General features: G+C 47.2%; 1 protein-coding gene across 2 annotated transcripts in view; it reads right to left on the bottom strand.

Annotated features, from left to right (window-relative positions):
- Window positions 1–17,316, bottom strand: part of EXOC2 (exocyst complex component 2) — a 366,356-nt gene that overhangs the window by 262,501 nt on the left and 86,539 nt on the right. For both annotated transcript variants that reach the window (XM_082258649.1, XM_082258650.1), the window contains exon 5: window positions 4,079–4,203. In XM_082258649.1, coding sequence (XP_082114775.1) covers window positions 4,079–4,203 — 125 coding nt within the window. The remainder of the gene's footprint in view (window positions 1–4,078; window positions 4,204–17,316) is intronic.

Here is a 17,316-nt window from a genome sequence, read left to right as displayed (position 1 = left end):
GAAGGGTAGTGTTAGACCCTGTTTACACTGGGGCGATCCGACTTGCCGGGTGACCTCACAGGTCGCGGTGCGCAGCTCGCACCGCCACCTCGGAGCGGCCGGCACGGACTTCATAACATTGAAGTCAATGCAGGTCGCTCCAGGTCGCCCCAAAGAAGCCCCGGACCCTCTTTCTAAGTCGGAGCGACTTGTGTCGCTCCTATTAGAACGGGTCCACAGCTTCTCTATGGCAGGCGACCTGTCAGGCGACCAGGTCGCCTGACAGGTTGCCCCAGTGTGAACGGGGTCTTAAATATACAACCAGATTAAATACACTAACAAACTGAAGCCAAACACCAGCTAATACTTTATAAACAATTACAGCAAACATTTATTTATTTTTTTCCATTTGGGCTAAAGGTTTTACATAAATAAATAAAAGCTGATCATTGTAAGCACCCCTGTCAGTGATAAATGGTTTCTCTCATTCCTGTAATCCAATACATTAGCAGAAAAGCTTTTTCTTTCGGAAAAAAAAACTTACTGGCTGGACAACCAGATGAAAATAGATGAAAGAAAGTCTGAAAATAAAACTAATGCAGTCATCAATTGGTAAGCTGCAATATGATAAAAGTTTGCTTTGTTTAACACTCCCTTTATGGTATTCTCAGTAATGATTATTTTGTATGTATAAATGGTGCACAGTACCTTGTTCTATATACTGGTTGTAATTATATTTGTAAGCTTGGTATAACCTTTAGTATATCCTCCTATTCTGTATGTATAGACATATATGATGTATGTGGACTTCAGGCATCTGTTCTGACTCTATATACACTTGCCTTATGCCTATTGTTTTACACTCCAGGTTCTTATGTTATTATTATACCCCCTGTATAGCTACACTCTGTACCTGTAGGTACTATAAAAATCAGCAATTATACTTTTATTTGAGTGTTTTTATGTAAAAATCTAAAATGTATTGTATTTTAATGCAAAAAAAAAAAAAATCAAAGAGGAATATGTTATTAAGGTGCACTGTCTGAAAATATTGTAGCAAAAACAATGAGGCTAAACCCCTGGTTGCAATCATCCTGTGGAACAACAGTTGGTTTGTAATAAAGAAGTCAATTTTCTCCTGGAATTTAGACATGTTTACATAGAAAGTAAAAAGGTCAGGTTGGTCAGCTATCTAGAGTGCTGGTTTAATTTCCTGGCAAATAACTTGGCCTTATCAGATGTACCTTGTCTCACTACCACTAAACTGGGTTGTCAGGCTGACAGTGACTTTGTTTACATTGTGTTTTATAGGAAAGGAATAATCCAAGGGTAAAATTAAAATACATCCCATTTTCCTGACCTTCCTGCTAGAGTTCCATATCCCCTGTATACACACACTGTATGTATCTTACAAATTATATGTAAGAGTATATATATATATAGATCATCATTGGGAATACACTGTATATGTACAGTGTTATGAAGTTCACTTCACTTTGCAAAGGGTTGACCTTTAATTCCCTGCCCACAGACCCGTCATTACATTGTGCATGGCTACAAAGTATTGAGAGTTACCCCCAAATACAAGATGCGAAATGTAGGCACATCTTTAATGGGTGAGGTTTGTAGTACCTAGTCAGTTCAAAAGAAAGATGGGTCTATGATTGGTGGATGAAACCTTACAAATTAAATTGGACAAATTGGTAAAATTAGCACACAGTGAATGTACATTTTAGAAAGGTTTAGCCCAATATTGCCGAACCCCTAAAATAAACATTGCTGCTTCTACTACTAATATTTGCATATATTCTTTGCAATATAGTACAGGATGGAAACATTAGGAGGGGCTTGGGATATGATATATGTACATGGGTAGGGGACCAGCCATGCACAGGCAGATATGGGTCCACACTGGAGCTGAAATATACACGTGAAATAATATTAGATGAACATGGAGGACTAAGTGAAATCTATGTTGCAGGGATTGAGATGTCAGGTGGTAGGTAGCTGTACAAAATTTGACTTAAATCAGGCTCTGTAGTAGTTACCAATCGCAGTGATCACATGTCCAGTAGTAAACAATAGTTGTCGTTCATGATGCCACTGCATACTACTGTGATTGGTTACAGCGATCACATGGTACAGGGTCAATCACGGCGGTCCTGTACCATGTGATAGCTGTTGCCAATCTCAGCAGACAGGTGACAGGTAGATCGTGAAGACGTCCCTCTGTTGCTGACCCGGCTTTTTCCCCAGAGCTCTGAAGCAGTGCAGGTTCACCCAATCCTAGGCAGCAGAAGCAGTCCCCATCCCTTGCATACGTGCAGGGAAACCCTCCAGAATAGCTCAGGCGGGTTTCGGCTTTTCTACGAACACGCCCAAGCTCTTTCTCTGAGTGTTGCGCACTGATCTCTCTGGCCCTTCTTCCCAATCCAAGAGACTTAAGGGTGATACCATGTGGGAAATTGAGAGAGGATTGCCAGCAGGGATTAGAACTCTGCATCAAAAAACAACCTCTGTGCCCCCCTCCCCAGTGACAGCGGCGAGCATCTTCTCTAGGTGTCCGCTGTCACTCTGAAAAAAAACGTAGCTGTGCAGGGCTCCGCCTACCCAGTCGCGTCACTTATGTCCTGTGAATGGGAAACTACAAGTCCCGTCAGCCTTTGCGGCTGCCGGCTTGTAGTTTTTAAGGAAATACCACGACGCTGTGGAGCGCTGTGGTAGTTCATTCATACTTCCTGTTAGTGAGTATCTGCTTGCTCATACGGGATGTACGAGCAGACAGATACACTGACAGGTCTGCAGGAGACCTGCATGGCATCAGTGATCTGCTGATCGTTGGTGCAATGCTTTACTGGATCTCAAAACAAAAAATAGTAAATGCCCATTTTTTCAGCTGCAAAAAAATGTGCATTTATAATTTTTTTTGTTAAAAGGTCAATTTATCTTTTAGGCCTCTTGCACGCTGCAGCTTAAAAAAGCTCAGTACAGCTTTTTTTTTTCTGAGCTAAAATACAGCCCATTCATTGTAATGTGCCTATGCACACATGCACGTAAATGAGCACCGTGCATTCTTCAGTAAGAACAAAATAGAAAATCTGCATTTTTGGACAGTAATTTATGCCTAAAGCACGGAAATATGCGCAATTGCGAGCATAGGAATATACTGTTGATCTGAAAAATGCTAATTTGCATATGTTACAAGAACGCGAGAATACATTTGCGCGAAACGCATATGTTCGAAAATACACGCGAATGCGCAAATTTCAATAAGACAAATAAGCCTGAAATTTACGGCTGAAAAAAGGAGATGCTCAAACAGGAGTATCGTGTGCAAGAGGCCTAAAAGGGACACTAAATAATATTATGATACTCATCCACGACTTTAGTACCCATTAGTAAACATCCTATAGTTCACATTCCCTTCTCCATTCCAAGGCAGGGAAACAGAGAGTGGCTTCACTCCTACTTACAATGGGACCACACTTTCAGACAATGCAATGCTGTGGCAGTAAACTTATGCAGGCCATACACATATAGATTTTCGTTTGGAAATTTTCCTTTTAACAACATTTTTTGATTTTCTAATTGTTAGTAAGGTCAAATCGATGTCCGATTTCGAATGCAGTGATGGGGAAATTTGAAGGGGCAGGAAGGAAAACTTTTCTCGATCAACTAATTTTTAGGTAGTGTATGTGATTATCGCTCAAAAATTACATTTCATTTTAAAATTGAATGTTAAAAGCAAAAGACAATTTTCAAATGACATTTGTCCATTCATCGAATGTTAACGAATGTTAAAATAATTTACTAGCATTCTCGTCCAAAAATCTATATTTATATATATCTGTATGGCCAGCATTAAGAAAGATGTTGAGAATCCACTATTACATCAGTTGCGGCTTATTAGATATTTGCCTAGTCTAAGCCCTCGTGATAAAATGAATTAATTATGGAGGATTTATATTGTGGCAGTTACTGATGAAACCTAAAACAAAAAATGAATGCACATTGATTCTTTTTTATTTCACAATCACATTTGATTCTAGTGTGTTCAGTCATATTATTGGTTCCACAAGAGATAACAGAACAGTCTTACCAGCCAGTGCATCTTGGGCCTCAAAGAATGTGCTAAGACCTCCTTTCACATAGGCAACATTCCCCTCATTTTTCTTGCTTGCTTGCTTTCGAAGGTTGTTGGCTCCGATTTTCAGCTGTTCAAAACTGAAAAAATGTATATATTGATTTTCATTTAAAAAAATACATTATATGTCACAACATATAAAGTACAAAACTGATTCTATTTAAATGCCTGCATAGGGTATATACTGCAGGGCTTGACAAATGTGCTTTGAAACTAGGAGCCAGCTAAAAAGTTTTTTTTTTTTTTTTTTTACTGGTAGGGATTTGTTTTTGGCCACAGAGATGGCCAACCATTGATCTCTAAAGGGGGGGTCGCTGATAAAAGGGGACTCTGATATAACGGGGGGTGTTAATATGAAGGGACTCTGATCTAATGGGGGGGTCTCTATGCTGCCTGTCCTATTGCAGGACACATCAGGCAGGTAACACCTACTGCTGGGAAAATGTGGGCAGTCATGCATTCCTGTCACACAGTGTCCCCCATACATTCCTCTCACACAGTGCCCCCCCCTCATACATTCCTTTCACACAGTGTCACCCCCCCCTCTCCTCATACATTCCTCTCATGCAGTGCCCCCCCCCCATCCTCACACAGTGCCCCCCTACCTCCTCATACATTCCTCTCACACAGTGCCCCAAACCCCATTCTGCCTCCAAAACAGTGCCCCCCATACATTCCTCTCACACAGTGCCCCCCCCTCATACATTCCTTTCACACAGTGTCACCCCCATCTCCTCATACATTCCTCTCATGCAGTTCCCCCCCCCAATCCTCACACAGTGCCCCCCCTACCTCCTCATACATTCCTCTCACACAGTGCCCCAAACCCCATTCTGCCTCCAAAACAGTGCCCCCCCATACATTCCTCTCACACAGTGACCCCCCCTCATACATTCCTCTCACACAGTGCCCCCCCTCATACATTCCTCTCACACAGTGCCCCCCCCTCATACACTCCTCCCACACAATGCCCCCCCTCTTCATACATCTCTCATACAGTGCCCCCCCCATACATCTCTCACACAATTCCCTCCCCCTCTCCTCATACATTCTGGTCACACAATGCCCCCCCCCTCTCCTCATACATTCCTCTCACACAGTATCCCTTCCCATACAATCCTCTCACACAGTGGTCCCCTTCTCATGCACTGTCCCCCCTCCTCTGTTCCTGCTGGTGGGGCCCCTGGGGTGTCTCCTCTCACCTGAGGGGTAGAGTTTGGCCAGCTCTCAGGGCCCCACATCGGACTGTCCTCCCTGCAGGGCTCGGCAAGGTCACTCTCGGCAATCGGGCAGATCCGGGGCTCACTGTCGGCTCCTCTGTGTGCCATCTTTGCCATCTTCCCGGCCAGCCAATCACAGAAGCCGCCTGATTGGGGGAGGGTCAAAAGGGGTGGGAAACTCCGGAAAATGGAGAAGGGAGAGGCTGACAGGCTGCCCAATCATCGCCCCCCATGAGCCACCCTGTGTGCATCCATAGACACACACAAGGTCGCTCATTCACGCCCCCTGCTCTCTGCTCACAGGTTATGACTGACAGCCGCAGGAGCCTGTGTCTCCTGTGAGACCAGAAAAAGAAAGTAGTGAGGTAAGTGTATAGGGATTGGGGGAGACTTTTACCTCAATGCATAGAATGCATTAAAGGTAAAAAACATTTTTTACTTTAGTATCTGTAGATGGAATAGTCAGCGCTAGATATAATGGTATAAGGCTGCTAGTAGTAGGTAAGTATACAAAACCCCAAAAATGCAAAATAAAATAAAAATATAGAAATAATAATAATAAACAGCAGTCTGCTAGAAACGGATAAACAAAAAACTGAAAAGCGCTTCTAAGTGTAATAGGTTTTAATTCAAAGGGATAACAGTGAAGACAATTGTCCTCTTACAAGTGAAATCATCCAGCTATTACACTTGATAAAGGAGCGCGCATGCTTAGTAGGAGCTTCGCGCATGCTCTGAAACGCGTTGTGTTCCTTGTCCTCCGGTGAAGTCACACACTTCCTCATCACTGTGCTCCACTCTGCGATCCACACGCACACCCGGAACGACTAGGTACAGGCCGGCTGTACCTTCCTGTCCTGACAGAGGTCTCTGCACTTGGATCGGCATGCTGGATGATTTCACTTTTAAGAGGACACTTCACCACTCTTTACAGATGAGCTTTGATTTTATCCATATCATGTGAGTTGGCAATTGTCTACACTGTTATCCCTTTGAATTAAAACCTATTACACTTAGACTTGGTTCACACTACTCTGACTTGGGATGCGACTTGTGTGACCTCAAGTCGCCCCAAGTCGCTTGTCATTACAAATTCAATGTAAATGAATGAGAGCCGTCTTAATATGCACTACTGAAGTCGCTCCTACTTCAGAAAAGGTTCCTGTACTACTTCAAGGCGATCTCTATCTGACTTGTGCACATAGACTTCAATTGGAGTCGCCTCTAAGTCGGATCCTTATCTATTTTCAAGCGACTGTGATCAGACTTTCCAGGAAGAAGAAAAAGATTACCCAGGCATTCCCCACAGACAAAGTCGCCTATCATTTAAGTCTCTTCAAAGTCGTGCTAAAAAGTCGCTCCTTCATGGGGCGACTTTCTGGTCGCGGTAGTGTGAACCGGCTCCTAGAGGCGCTTTTCGTTTTTTTTGTTTACCATTTCTCCAGAGTTGGCTTTCACGCCTGAAAAGAGCTATTCCTTGCCCTAAGTGTCTCCTGCTTAATATTCCAGTGACTACATATTGTTTTGCACAGTGACTTTTATCCTCATGGATTGTACTATATCTACCAGTTGAGTTTTACATAAGTTTTACGAGTTCTCATGGCTTAACCTGAGCACATGTTATCCATGTTTTGAATATTGCTGGAAACAAATAGATAGTCCAAATCCTTCAAAAGTTCCCACTTTCCATGTGTGCTTCCATCATCCAAGGAGAGAAATCACCCCCACCATCGTCCCCTGAAGACGTACGCTGGCACGAAATGTGTCAGGGTGGGGCTACACGCTGATGTCATGCCGCCACTTACATTTTTAAAGTTGGCAGCCATTCAAGTGCACTGTTTTTTTTTTTTTTTTGCAGTTTTTTTGATGTATACTAAGCATCTGGATGCGTTTTAAGGATTTTATTTTCTCGTGAAGTGAGTTGAATATATTACTACCCAAAATCCGGCCCCTCCTGGTGTTTCTGGCTCCATGCAGTGAGCGATCTTCTTCCCATACAGTGCTGCTGTGATTCAAGCTCCCCCTAGTGGCGCAGAGAGGATACTGTGATGAGAAGACCATAGATCAGTGATGGCAAACCTTGGCACCCCAGATGTTTTGGAACTACATTTCCCATGATGCTCACCTACACTGCAGAGTGCATGAGAATCATGGGAAATATAGTTCCAAAACATCTGGGGTGCCAAGGTTTGCCATCACTGCCATAGATCAAGGGTCTTCAAACTATGGCCCTGCAGCTGTTCAGGAACTACAATTCCCATCATGCCTAGTCATGTCTGTGAATGTCAGAGTTTTACAATGCCTCACGGGATGTGTAGTTCCGCAACAGCTGGAGGGCCGTAGTTTGAGGATTCCTGCCATAGATGGATGGAGCTGTGTTATCCATAGAGGGTTGCTGTGATGTCTTACACATGCCGTTAGCTGCTCCATCAAATTGGTGAGCTAGTAAGTGCAGTATTGGCTTCAGTCACAAGTGGTGGTGATTTCTCTTCTTAGATGGTAGTAGCACACATGGAATGTGGGAACTTTTAAAAGATTTGGAATGTTTCTAGTAGACTGCTGTTTATTATTATAATTTCTTTATGTAGGCGCTGCTCTTCTTTTTTTTCTTTAGAACCATTGTAAACTGACCTCATGATATAACGATGAACCCATTCCATGACTACGTTTTTTTTAAATCTAATTTTTTGGATTAGAAATTACATGTCTTTTTCCTTCACTGAGATAGAAAACACAGGTTAAGAGGTACGTGTTTTTGTATTTTTTCTTTATTTAAAAAAATGAATAACGGAATTTTTGTAAAATCTTACCTGTAAAATTCCTTTCTCTGAGTCCTCCGACAGTCGCCGCCTCTTCATATTCGTCACATATGGGGTATTAGACTTTGCTCCGAAGGAGTAGCTAGGCAACAGAATATGTTAACAATAAAGCTTTTAACATATCCCACCCTCAAGGGGTGGTCCCCTCAGTCAATACCCTCCTACTTCCTGCAACCATATCTCAGTTTTAGTGGAATAGCAGTAGAGTATACAATCAAACCCCAAAAGAGGGGCGGGGGCGGCGACTGTCGGAGGACTCAGAGAAAGGAATTTTACAGGTAAGATTTTACAAAAATTCCGTTTTCTCTTACGTCCTCCGACAGTCGCCGCCTCTTCATATTCGTCACATATGGGGACGTCCCAAAGCAGTGCAAACATGAGGGGTGGGAAACGCATCCGCGCCGAAAGGCAACGCAGTCTCCGCATCAAAGAAGGAACCTTACCAAAGGTAGGAAACCAGCTGGGCAACAGCAAAAAACAAGTGCTCAACAGGAGCAACAACCCAGGAAAAGACAAAAAACCAGGGGATACAAAACTTATCCCAACAGCCAGGAGTCCCCAACAAGGGACCCTAGGGAACAGCCGCACTAAGAACCTTGCGGCCAAAGGAAGCATCCGCCGATGCCTGAACATCTACTTTGTAGAATTTTGTGAAAGTGTGCACGGTCGACCAAGTCGCCGCCTTACACACCTGGGCTACAGAAGCCCCATGACGACAGGCCCAAGACGTACTCAGAGATCTAGTAGAGTGCGCCTTCACAGGCACAGGGGGCACCTTCCCCTGCAAAGCATAGGCCTGTTCAATGGTCTGCCTGATCCATTTGGCGATGGTAGAGGCCGAAGCCGCCATGCCCTTCCGAGGACCCTCTGGAAGAACAAACAAGGAGTCCGTCTTTCGAAAAGACTGAGTCGATTTAAGGTAAACCCTAATCGCCCGAACAACATCCAGAGAGTGCAATCTCACCTCCTTTGGATGTTTAGGCTTCGTGCACAACGAAGGCAAGACAATATCCTCATTAAGATGGAATTCCGAAACTCGTTTCGGAAGAAAAGAAGGATTAGGTCGCAAGACCACCTTATCCAAATGAATAACCAGGTACGGAGACTTGCAGGACAAAGCCGCCCGCTCCGACACTCTGCGAGCCGAAGTGATCGCCACCAAAAAGGCGACCTTGTTGGACAACATAGACAACGAGATCTCCCTGATCTGTTCAAAAGGAGCACGTTGTAACACAGATAGAACGAGATTCAAGTCCCAAGGGGGCAGAGGATCCCGCCTCGGGGGAACCAGATGCCGCACACCCTGAACAAAGGTGCCAACCAATGGGTTGGAAGCCACGGGACGTTGAAACAGAACGGCCAGAGCAGACACCTGACCCTTGATCGTAGCCAGCGCCAAACGCTGATCAACACCCGTTTGAAGGAAAGACAGCACACGGGACACCGAGTACGTGCGGGGTGAAAACCCCCTGGACTCACACCAGGCAAAATAGGCCTTCCAAGTACGGTAATAAACCTTCCCCGAGGAAGACTTCCTCGCGTTGATTAAAGTATGAACGACCTCCGGAGAGAGACCCCTCTCCTTCAGGACCTCGGTCTCAACAGCCAGGCCGTCAAAGCCAGCGACTGTAAAGCAGGATGGTATATCGGTCCTTGAGACAGTAGATCGTCTCGAAGAGGCAGACGCCACGGGGCGTCGACCGCCAGATTCACGAGGTCTGCGTACCAGGACCGGCGAGGCCAGTCCGGTGCCACAAGAATCACCGTGTTGCGTTCCGGATGTAACCTGCGAAGGAACCTGGACAGCAACTGAATCGGTGGAAACGCGTACATCAGCCTGTACTGATGCCACGGGGCCACTAACGCGTCCGACGCGTCTGCCCGAGGGTCGCGCGTCCTTGCCACGAACCTCATCACCTTGTTGTTGAGACGAGACGCGAACAGGTCCACATCTGGAAGACCCCACTTCGCGCACAACATCTGGAAGACAGCCGGATGGAGAGACCATTCCCCCTGATCCAGGGTCTGGCGACTCAGATAGTCCGCCTGCCAGTTCTCCACACCCGGAATGTGAACCGCCGTTATCGCCGGGACATGAGTCTCGGCCCAAGACAGAATGTCGGCCACTTCTCGAGCCGCTCGGGCACTCCTGGTGCCCCCTTGGTGGTTGATGTAGGCCACCGCCGTGGCATTGTCCGTCTGCACCCGAACCGGGCAACCCTGCAGCCGGTCCGTCCAGCGATGAAGACAGAGACTTATCGCACGCAATTCCAGAATGTTGATCGGAAGGGAAGACTCCCCCTCCGACCAAGTCCCCTGAGCGGACAGAACGCCCAGAACACCACCCCAGCCCGACAGGCTGGCATCCGTGGTGATCACCGTCCACGAGATCGGACGAAACGACTTGCCCCCGGACACCAACGGGGACTGGAGCCACAACAGAAGGTTTTCCCTAGTGCGAAGACTCAACGAGATTTGAAGATCCAGAGATTGAGGTCGCCCGTCCCACCTGGACAGGATCTCCGCTTGGAGACCCCGCGTGTGAAACTGGGCGAAAGGAATCGCCTCGAAGGCCGAGACCATCAATCCCAGACATCTCATACACGTCCGCAGAGACGAGTTCGGAACGTCCCTGAGGGACCTGACTTCCTCCCGGAGAGTCCTGAGTTTGTCTTCCGGCAGGAAGACCTTCGCCTGCACCGAGTCCAGTATCATTCCCAGATAGGGGAGACGAACCGACGGACTCAGTGTCGACTTTGGAAAATTTATCGTCCAACCAAACTCCTGCAGAGTTTGCATCGTGACAGACAGGTCCTCCTCCAGACCCTGGCTGGTCGCAGACCGAACCAGAATGTCGTCCAGATACCCCAGGACAGAAACGCCCTGGGCCCTCAATAATGCCAGAACCGGTGCAAGCACCTTGGTGAAGACCCGCGGAGCCGAGGCGAGACCAAAAGGCAACGCCACGAACTGGTAGTGATCCCCCGCAATGGCAAATCGAAGGTACCTCTGATGACCCTCGAATATGGGGATGTGAAGGTACGCATCCTTCAAATCGATGGAGGCCATGAATTCCCCCGGAACCAGGGCAGCCACCACCGACCGCAGGGATTCCATGCGGAACTTGCGAACCCGCACAGAGCGGTTCAGAGCCTTCAAGTCCAGAATCGGACGAACCTTGCCCTCCTTTCTGGGCACGGTGAACAGATTGGAATAAAACCCCCGAAACCTGTCCCGATGAGGCACCGGAACCACCACTCCCTGAGCCCTCAGGTCCCGCACCGCCAGGTGCAGGTCCCGCAAGCGCTCTGGAGACAGCTGAAGATTTGAGGGAAAAAATCTGCTCTCCGGCCGAGAGAGAAACTCGATCTTGTAACCAGATCGAACGATTTCCAGAACCCATCTGTCCCGCACACGGGCCAACCAGGGCTGAAGAAAACCGAGCAAGCGTCCCCCCACCCCAAAACTGGGTGAGGGCGCCCCTTCAGGCCGAACTGTTATGGGCTGCAGGTCCGGATTGGCCGGACTTCTGTTTACCAGACCAGGGCTTCTTCTGAGAGCCTTGACCTTTGAACGGCTTGCCCTTGTAGTGCGGCCGAAAGGCACGAAAGGACCCCTGAGGGGGCCGAAAATTAGCATGCTTCTTCCCAGAAGCCCCCTTAGCCTTGGGGAAATGGGGCAAGAGAGTGCTCTTACCCCCGGTGATCCCCTTAATCAACACATCCAGGGACTCCCCAAAAAGGCGAGACCCATCATAAGGCAGATTGGCTAAGGTCTTACGTGAAGATTGGTCCACCGACCAACATTTTAACCAAACCAGGCGACGAGACAACACCGCCACGCTGTGCACACGTGCAGCCAACGGAATCAGGTCCAGGTCCGCATCACACAGATACATGACACCCTGGTGGATCTGATCCACCATATCCAGGGTCGCCGGCGAGGCCGAATCGGCCACTAGGACGCGCCTAAGCATCTGCGTCCAACTTGCGATCGCCTGGGCCGCCATGAGAGAAGCAAACAGAGCCTTAAGCATAGAACCCGTAACAGAATAAGTATGACGGGCAAGAGACTCCAGTCTCCTATCCGTGGCATCACGGAAAACAGGGGAACCCTCTGCAGGAATCGCAGTGGCTTTGTTCAAAACCGCAATTGCATGATCCACTGGTGGAGGCACACACCACCTTTCATCAGTGGCAGGCGAAAAAGGATAACGCAGCTTGAATTTACTTGGTACCGCAAAAGGTTTGCGCAGATCGCGCCATTGATCCTTAACAGCGCGCTGAAAATCAGCATTGCAGGGAAAAACCTGCGGCGTCCTGCGTTTCCTCTGCGTCCCATAAGCCGCCAAGGCAGCGGGGGGACACACTTCGTCCTGCAAACGCAGCGTTTGCTTAATGGAAGCAATCAACTCATCCATGATTGCAAGCTCTTCAGGCGAGCCAGGGGGAGAATTATCAACCCCCTCAACTTCAGCCTCCACCTCAGACCCCACTATATCAAGAGAGGAGCGGGACCCCGATAAGGAGGCCCCCGCCATAACAGCCCCATCACCTTCACCCTCAGAATCAGAGGAAAGAGCAACTCTGGGCCTTTTAGTAGATTGAGCAGCCACCAGCATTTGCACCTGAGCAGCAAGGCCAGCCACAATAGTGGCTAAATCCCCCCCTGGGGGGGAAACAGCGGTCCCCTGGCTTTCCACCAATACTGTAGGAAATTTGCCCTCCTGAGAATCCATTGCCCCTGTAATGCCAGACAACCAAGGGTTAACTGCCCTTTTTAAGCAAGCGCGGCAAGCGCAGCCCACCGCACCACACTCAAGCACAATGAGACCCCCACAGGGAATATGCAAACTGAACACAGGCAATGGATAGCAAGAACAGAAGGATAAAACCTGAGGAGACCCTCGCCGCTGCTGCTGCCTCGATCGGTGTTCCTGGAAAGAGGAAGTGATGCTGCCAGGGCGCTCTATGTAAGCCTATGGAGGCTACAAGAAAATGGCCGCCATGCATGTAAACCATGCGGCCGGAGCGAGTGTAGGCAAAATGGCGTCGTTTGGCGCCGAAATCGCCGCTCCACAGTGCATTAAAACACACATTACATTCCAATATCAGAATACATGTCAGATCGCCGCAGCGATCACTGTATATGCCCAAACATGCCAAAAAAACATGCCCCACAGCACACAGCTTCTCACACTGACCAGACTGACACACACAGTGTCATACAGCTCCCCCCCCCCTTGCAGCCCACAGCATGCAGCCGAGAGATAGGGAGACAAGCAGTGTGAATAGAGGCAGGTTACACAGTCCCAGACTGACACCCCCCCAGACAGACAGGTCCCCACATAGATACACTTACCTCACATGGCGTGGGGGACCCGCACAGGCGAACAAGCCGCTGCACATGAGGCAGGGAGAGTCGCATTCAAGACGCACACAAGGGGGGTTAAGAAACCGCACAGCGTCCAGTGAGGTAGCCACCTCACCAATCATCCCTGCACCGAACAGGGATGGGTCGTTCACTGTGCCAGGAGCGTTACCTGGCTGAACGCTCGATGGCAGACTGGGAAGCCACTGACCCACGACCTGCGACCAGGGGGATCAGCCCGAGACCCAGTCCGCATGATCCTCTTCATCCGAAGAACTAACTAACGCTGACAAAATAACAGCTAAGTAAAGGTAGAGAGAAAAACTCAAACAAAATTTTAAAAAGAAGAAAGAGTCTGGGACAGAAAGTCCCAGCACAGAGAGAGCCAGCCACTCCTGACAAGCTAGACATTAAAACTGAGATATGGTTGCAGGAAGTAGGAGGGTATTGACTGAGGGGACCACCCCTTGAGGGTGGGATATGTTAAAAGCTTTATTGTTAACATATTCTGTTGCCTAGCTACTCCTTCGGAGCAAAGTCTAATACCCCATATGTGACGAATATGAAGAGGCGGCGACTGTCGGAGGACGTAAGAGAAAGAAGCTTTTATTTATTAATGTAAAAACCTTCATCCCAAAAGAAAAAAATAGTTACTGCAACTGCTGGAGTTTGGCTTGAATTGGTTAGTGTATCTTAATCAGCTAGTACATTCAAAACTCCACTACCCTTCCCCCAGACTGACAATGCTTCTGTCTAAAGGTGCCCCCAGTGCTCCTTCGTCCAGAGTATCCTGGCTCCTTCATCCAGTAGAAACGATTAAAAGAGGTGCATGGAAGCCAGCATGCCCCCAGTCTGATGTACTCACCCCCCAGTCTGCCACCAACCAAGATATAAATAAAGAACAGGGGTTTAGTTGACATGCATTTGCAAACGCATGAGTAAGCTGCAGGGCCACTACATGGCACCATGTGTTACCTGCAGTCCTAACACTTTCCAATTTAAGTGTCTCCACAATGGAAGCACGTGGCTGCTAATGGATGGATGGGAGACAGGTGGAAGGGAGGCAGCCCAAACCTCCCCCAACCCACCCCCATCCATGACTGGTCTACTATATCAAAACTCTAATAGCGATGTTGTAGTGATGGTACAAACTGAAAAGAACCAGCTGAGAAGCATACACCCCCATCCCCTTGGCGGATGCAGTATAAACACAGATTGGGACTTTATATAAGGCATTGGCCTGTAAAGCACAGTGCCTCTATCCCTAATTTCATAAAATATTTGGGACTTTACATGAGACAAGCAGGTCATGCTATTGGTCTCCATCCCTGTATATGTTTTATACTGCATCCGCCAAGGGGATGGAGGTGTATGCTTCTCAGCTGGTTCTTTTCAGTTTGTACCATCACTACAACATTGTCATTAGAGTTTTCATATATTAAACCAGTCATGGATGGGGGTGGGTTGGGGGAGGTTTGGGCTGCCTCCCTCCCACCTGTCTCCCATCCATCCATTAGCAGCCATGTGCTTCCATTGTGGAGACACTCAAATTAAAAAGTGTTAGGACAGCAGGTAACACAGGGTGTCGTGTAGTGGCCCTGCAGCTTACACATGCGTTTGCAAATGCGTGTCAACTAAACCCTTGTTCTTTATTTATATCATGAGACAGGTCTACTTGGTTTGCGGAGACGCCTTGCCTACAGGCTGGTGCCTCATTTAACCACTTAAGCCCCGGAGGATTTGGCTGCTCAGAGCCTATTTTGCGATTCGGCACAGCGTGACTTTAACAGACAATTGCGCGGTCGTGCGACACTGTACCCAAATTTAATTTTTTTCCCCACAAACAGAGCTTTCTTTTGGTGCTATTTGATCACCTGTGTGATTTTTACTTTTTGCGCTATAAAACAAAAAAAAAAGAGTGACAATTTTGAAAAAATAACAAGATTTTTCACATTTTTTTATATGAAATTCCCCCCCAAAAATGTAAAAATCTAAATTTTTTAACATTCTAGGCCAATTTGTTTTCTGCTACAAATTTTGGTAAAAAAAAAATCGCAATAAGCGTATTTTGATTGGTTTGCCCAAAAGTTATTGCGTTTACTAACTAAGGGAAAGATTTATGTCATTATTATTGTTTTTTTTAACGAGTAATGGCGGCGATCTGCGATTTTTTTTGCAGGACTGAGACATTGCAACAGATCGGACCCTTGACTGACATTTTTGACACTTTTGGGGTACCAGTGACATTACTACAGTAATCAGTGCTATACATATGCACGGTTACTGTAAAAATTACACTGGCAGGGAAGGGGTTAACTTTATTAGAGATGCAGGGGTTAAATCTGTCCCTAGGGTCGTGCTTCTAACTGTAAAGGGGTGTGGCTTTTCATGTAACCACAGAGACATACGATCCTACATAGCAGGATCGTATGATCTCTGCTGTTACACCAGGGAGAATGACAGGCAGCTTTGTTTACATTAACCGCCTGCCTTTCTCCCTCTCCACCGGGAGATCGCGAGTGACACACGCGCGGGGATGCAGGGGAACGTGCGGGGGCGGGAGCACGCCTCCGGTGGCGCGCACTCGCCCTCTACAGGCTCCTGGGCTAGCGACGTAGTACTACGTCACTTTGCCCAGGAGGGGCTGTCCGCCGCAGTAAATTTCCTCACGTCGGTCGGCTAGTGGTTAAAGTCCCACCGTGTGACTTTCATGGGTTTTTGGTGGATGCAGTCTGATTTGACCTCAGTTTTTTCATATACAGGGATGGAGATCAATAGCATGACCTGCTTGTCTCATGTAAAGTCCCAAATATTTTATGAAATTAGGGATGGAGGCGCTGTGCTTTACAGGCCAATGCCTCATATAAAGTCCCAATCTGTGTTTTATACTGCATCCGCCAAGGGGATGGGGGTGTATGCTTCTCAGCTGGTTCTTTTCAGTTTGTACCATCACTACAACATCGCTATTAGAGTTTTGACATATTAGACCAGTTATGGATGGGGGTGGGTTGGGGGAGGTTTGGGCTGCCTCCCTCCCACCTGTCTCCCATCCATCCATTAGTAGCCATGTGCTTCCATTGTGGAGACACTCAAATTAGAAAGTGTTAGGACTGCAAGTAACACATGGTGCCGTGTAGAGGCCCAGCAGCTTACACATGCGTTTGCAAATTGGTGTCAACTAAACCCCTGTTCTTTATTTATATCATGAGACAGGTCTACTTGGTTGGTGGCAGACTGGAGGGTGAGTACATCAGACTGGGGGCTGGCTGGTTTACATGCACCTCTTTTAATCCTTTAAACTTTCGTTTTTTCTGCTACAGGGATGGAGACGCTGGGCATTACCTGCTGGTGTCTCACTTAAAGTCCCACATAGCCTACATTGTTCCTTTATCCAGTAAAGTCCTGGTGGGGCTCCTTTCCTTGTTTTTCTTCATCCAGAGTGGAGACAATCTAATACAGGAGGTGTGTTCCTGGCCAGATCACCAGGTGAAAACAGAGGGAAAAAGCCTAAAAAAGAAAACGAATGCAGCCACCACATCTAAGGATCGGTAAGCCGAAATATATTACATTTTTGGTTTTGGGTTTAATAGGGCTAAAAGGATAATACATACAAGTGTATGAGTGTCATTGACTTGTATCATTGATTTTGCAGAATTCAGTACAATCCAAAAACCTGAACTATTGCACTGTAACGTGGTGCAGAGGTTCATCAATTGTTCCAGAAAATGCAACACAACCTTAAAGCCAGGAAAGCAGATTTTAGGTTGTGAAGTTGGACATTTCC

This window comes from Pelophylax lessonae (assembly GCF_965119305.1).
Source record: "Pelophylax lessonae genome assembly, chromosome: 5".
In the NCBI taxonomy this organism is placed as follows: Eukaryota; Metazoa; Chordata; class Amphibia; order Anura; family Ranidae; genus Pelophylax; species Pelophylax lessonae.
Note: the sequence above shows the minus strand (reverse complement) of the source record. Positions and strands in the feature narration are given on the sequence as shown.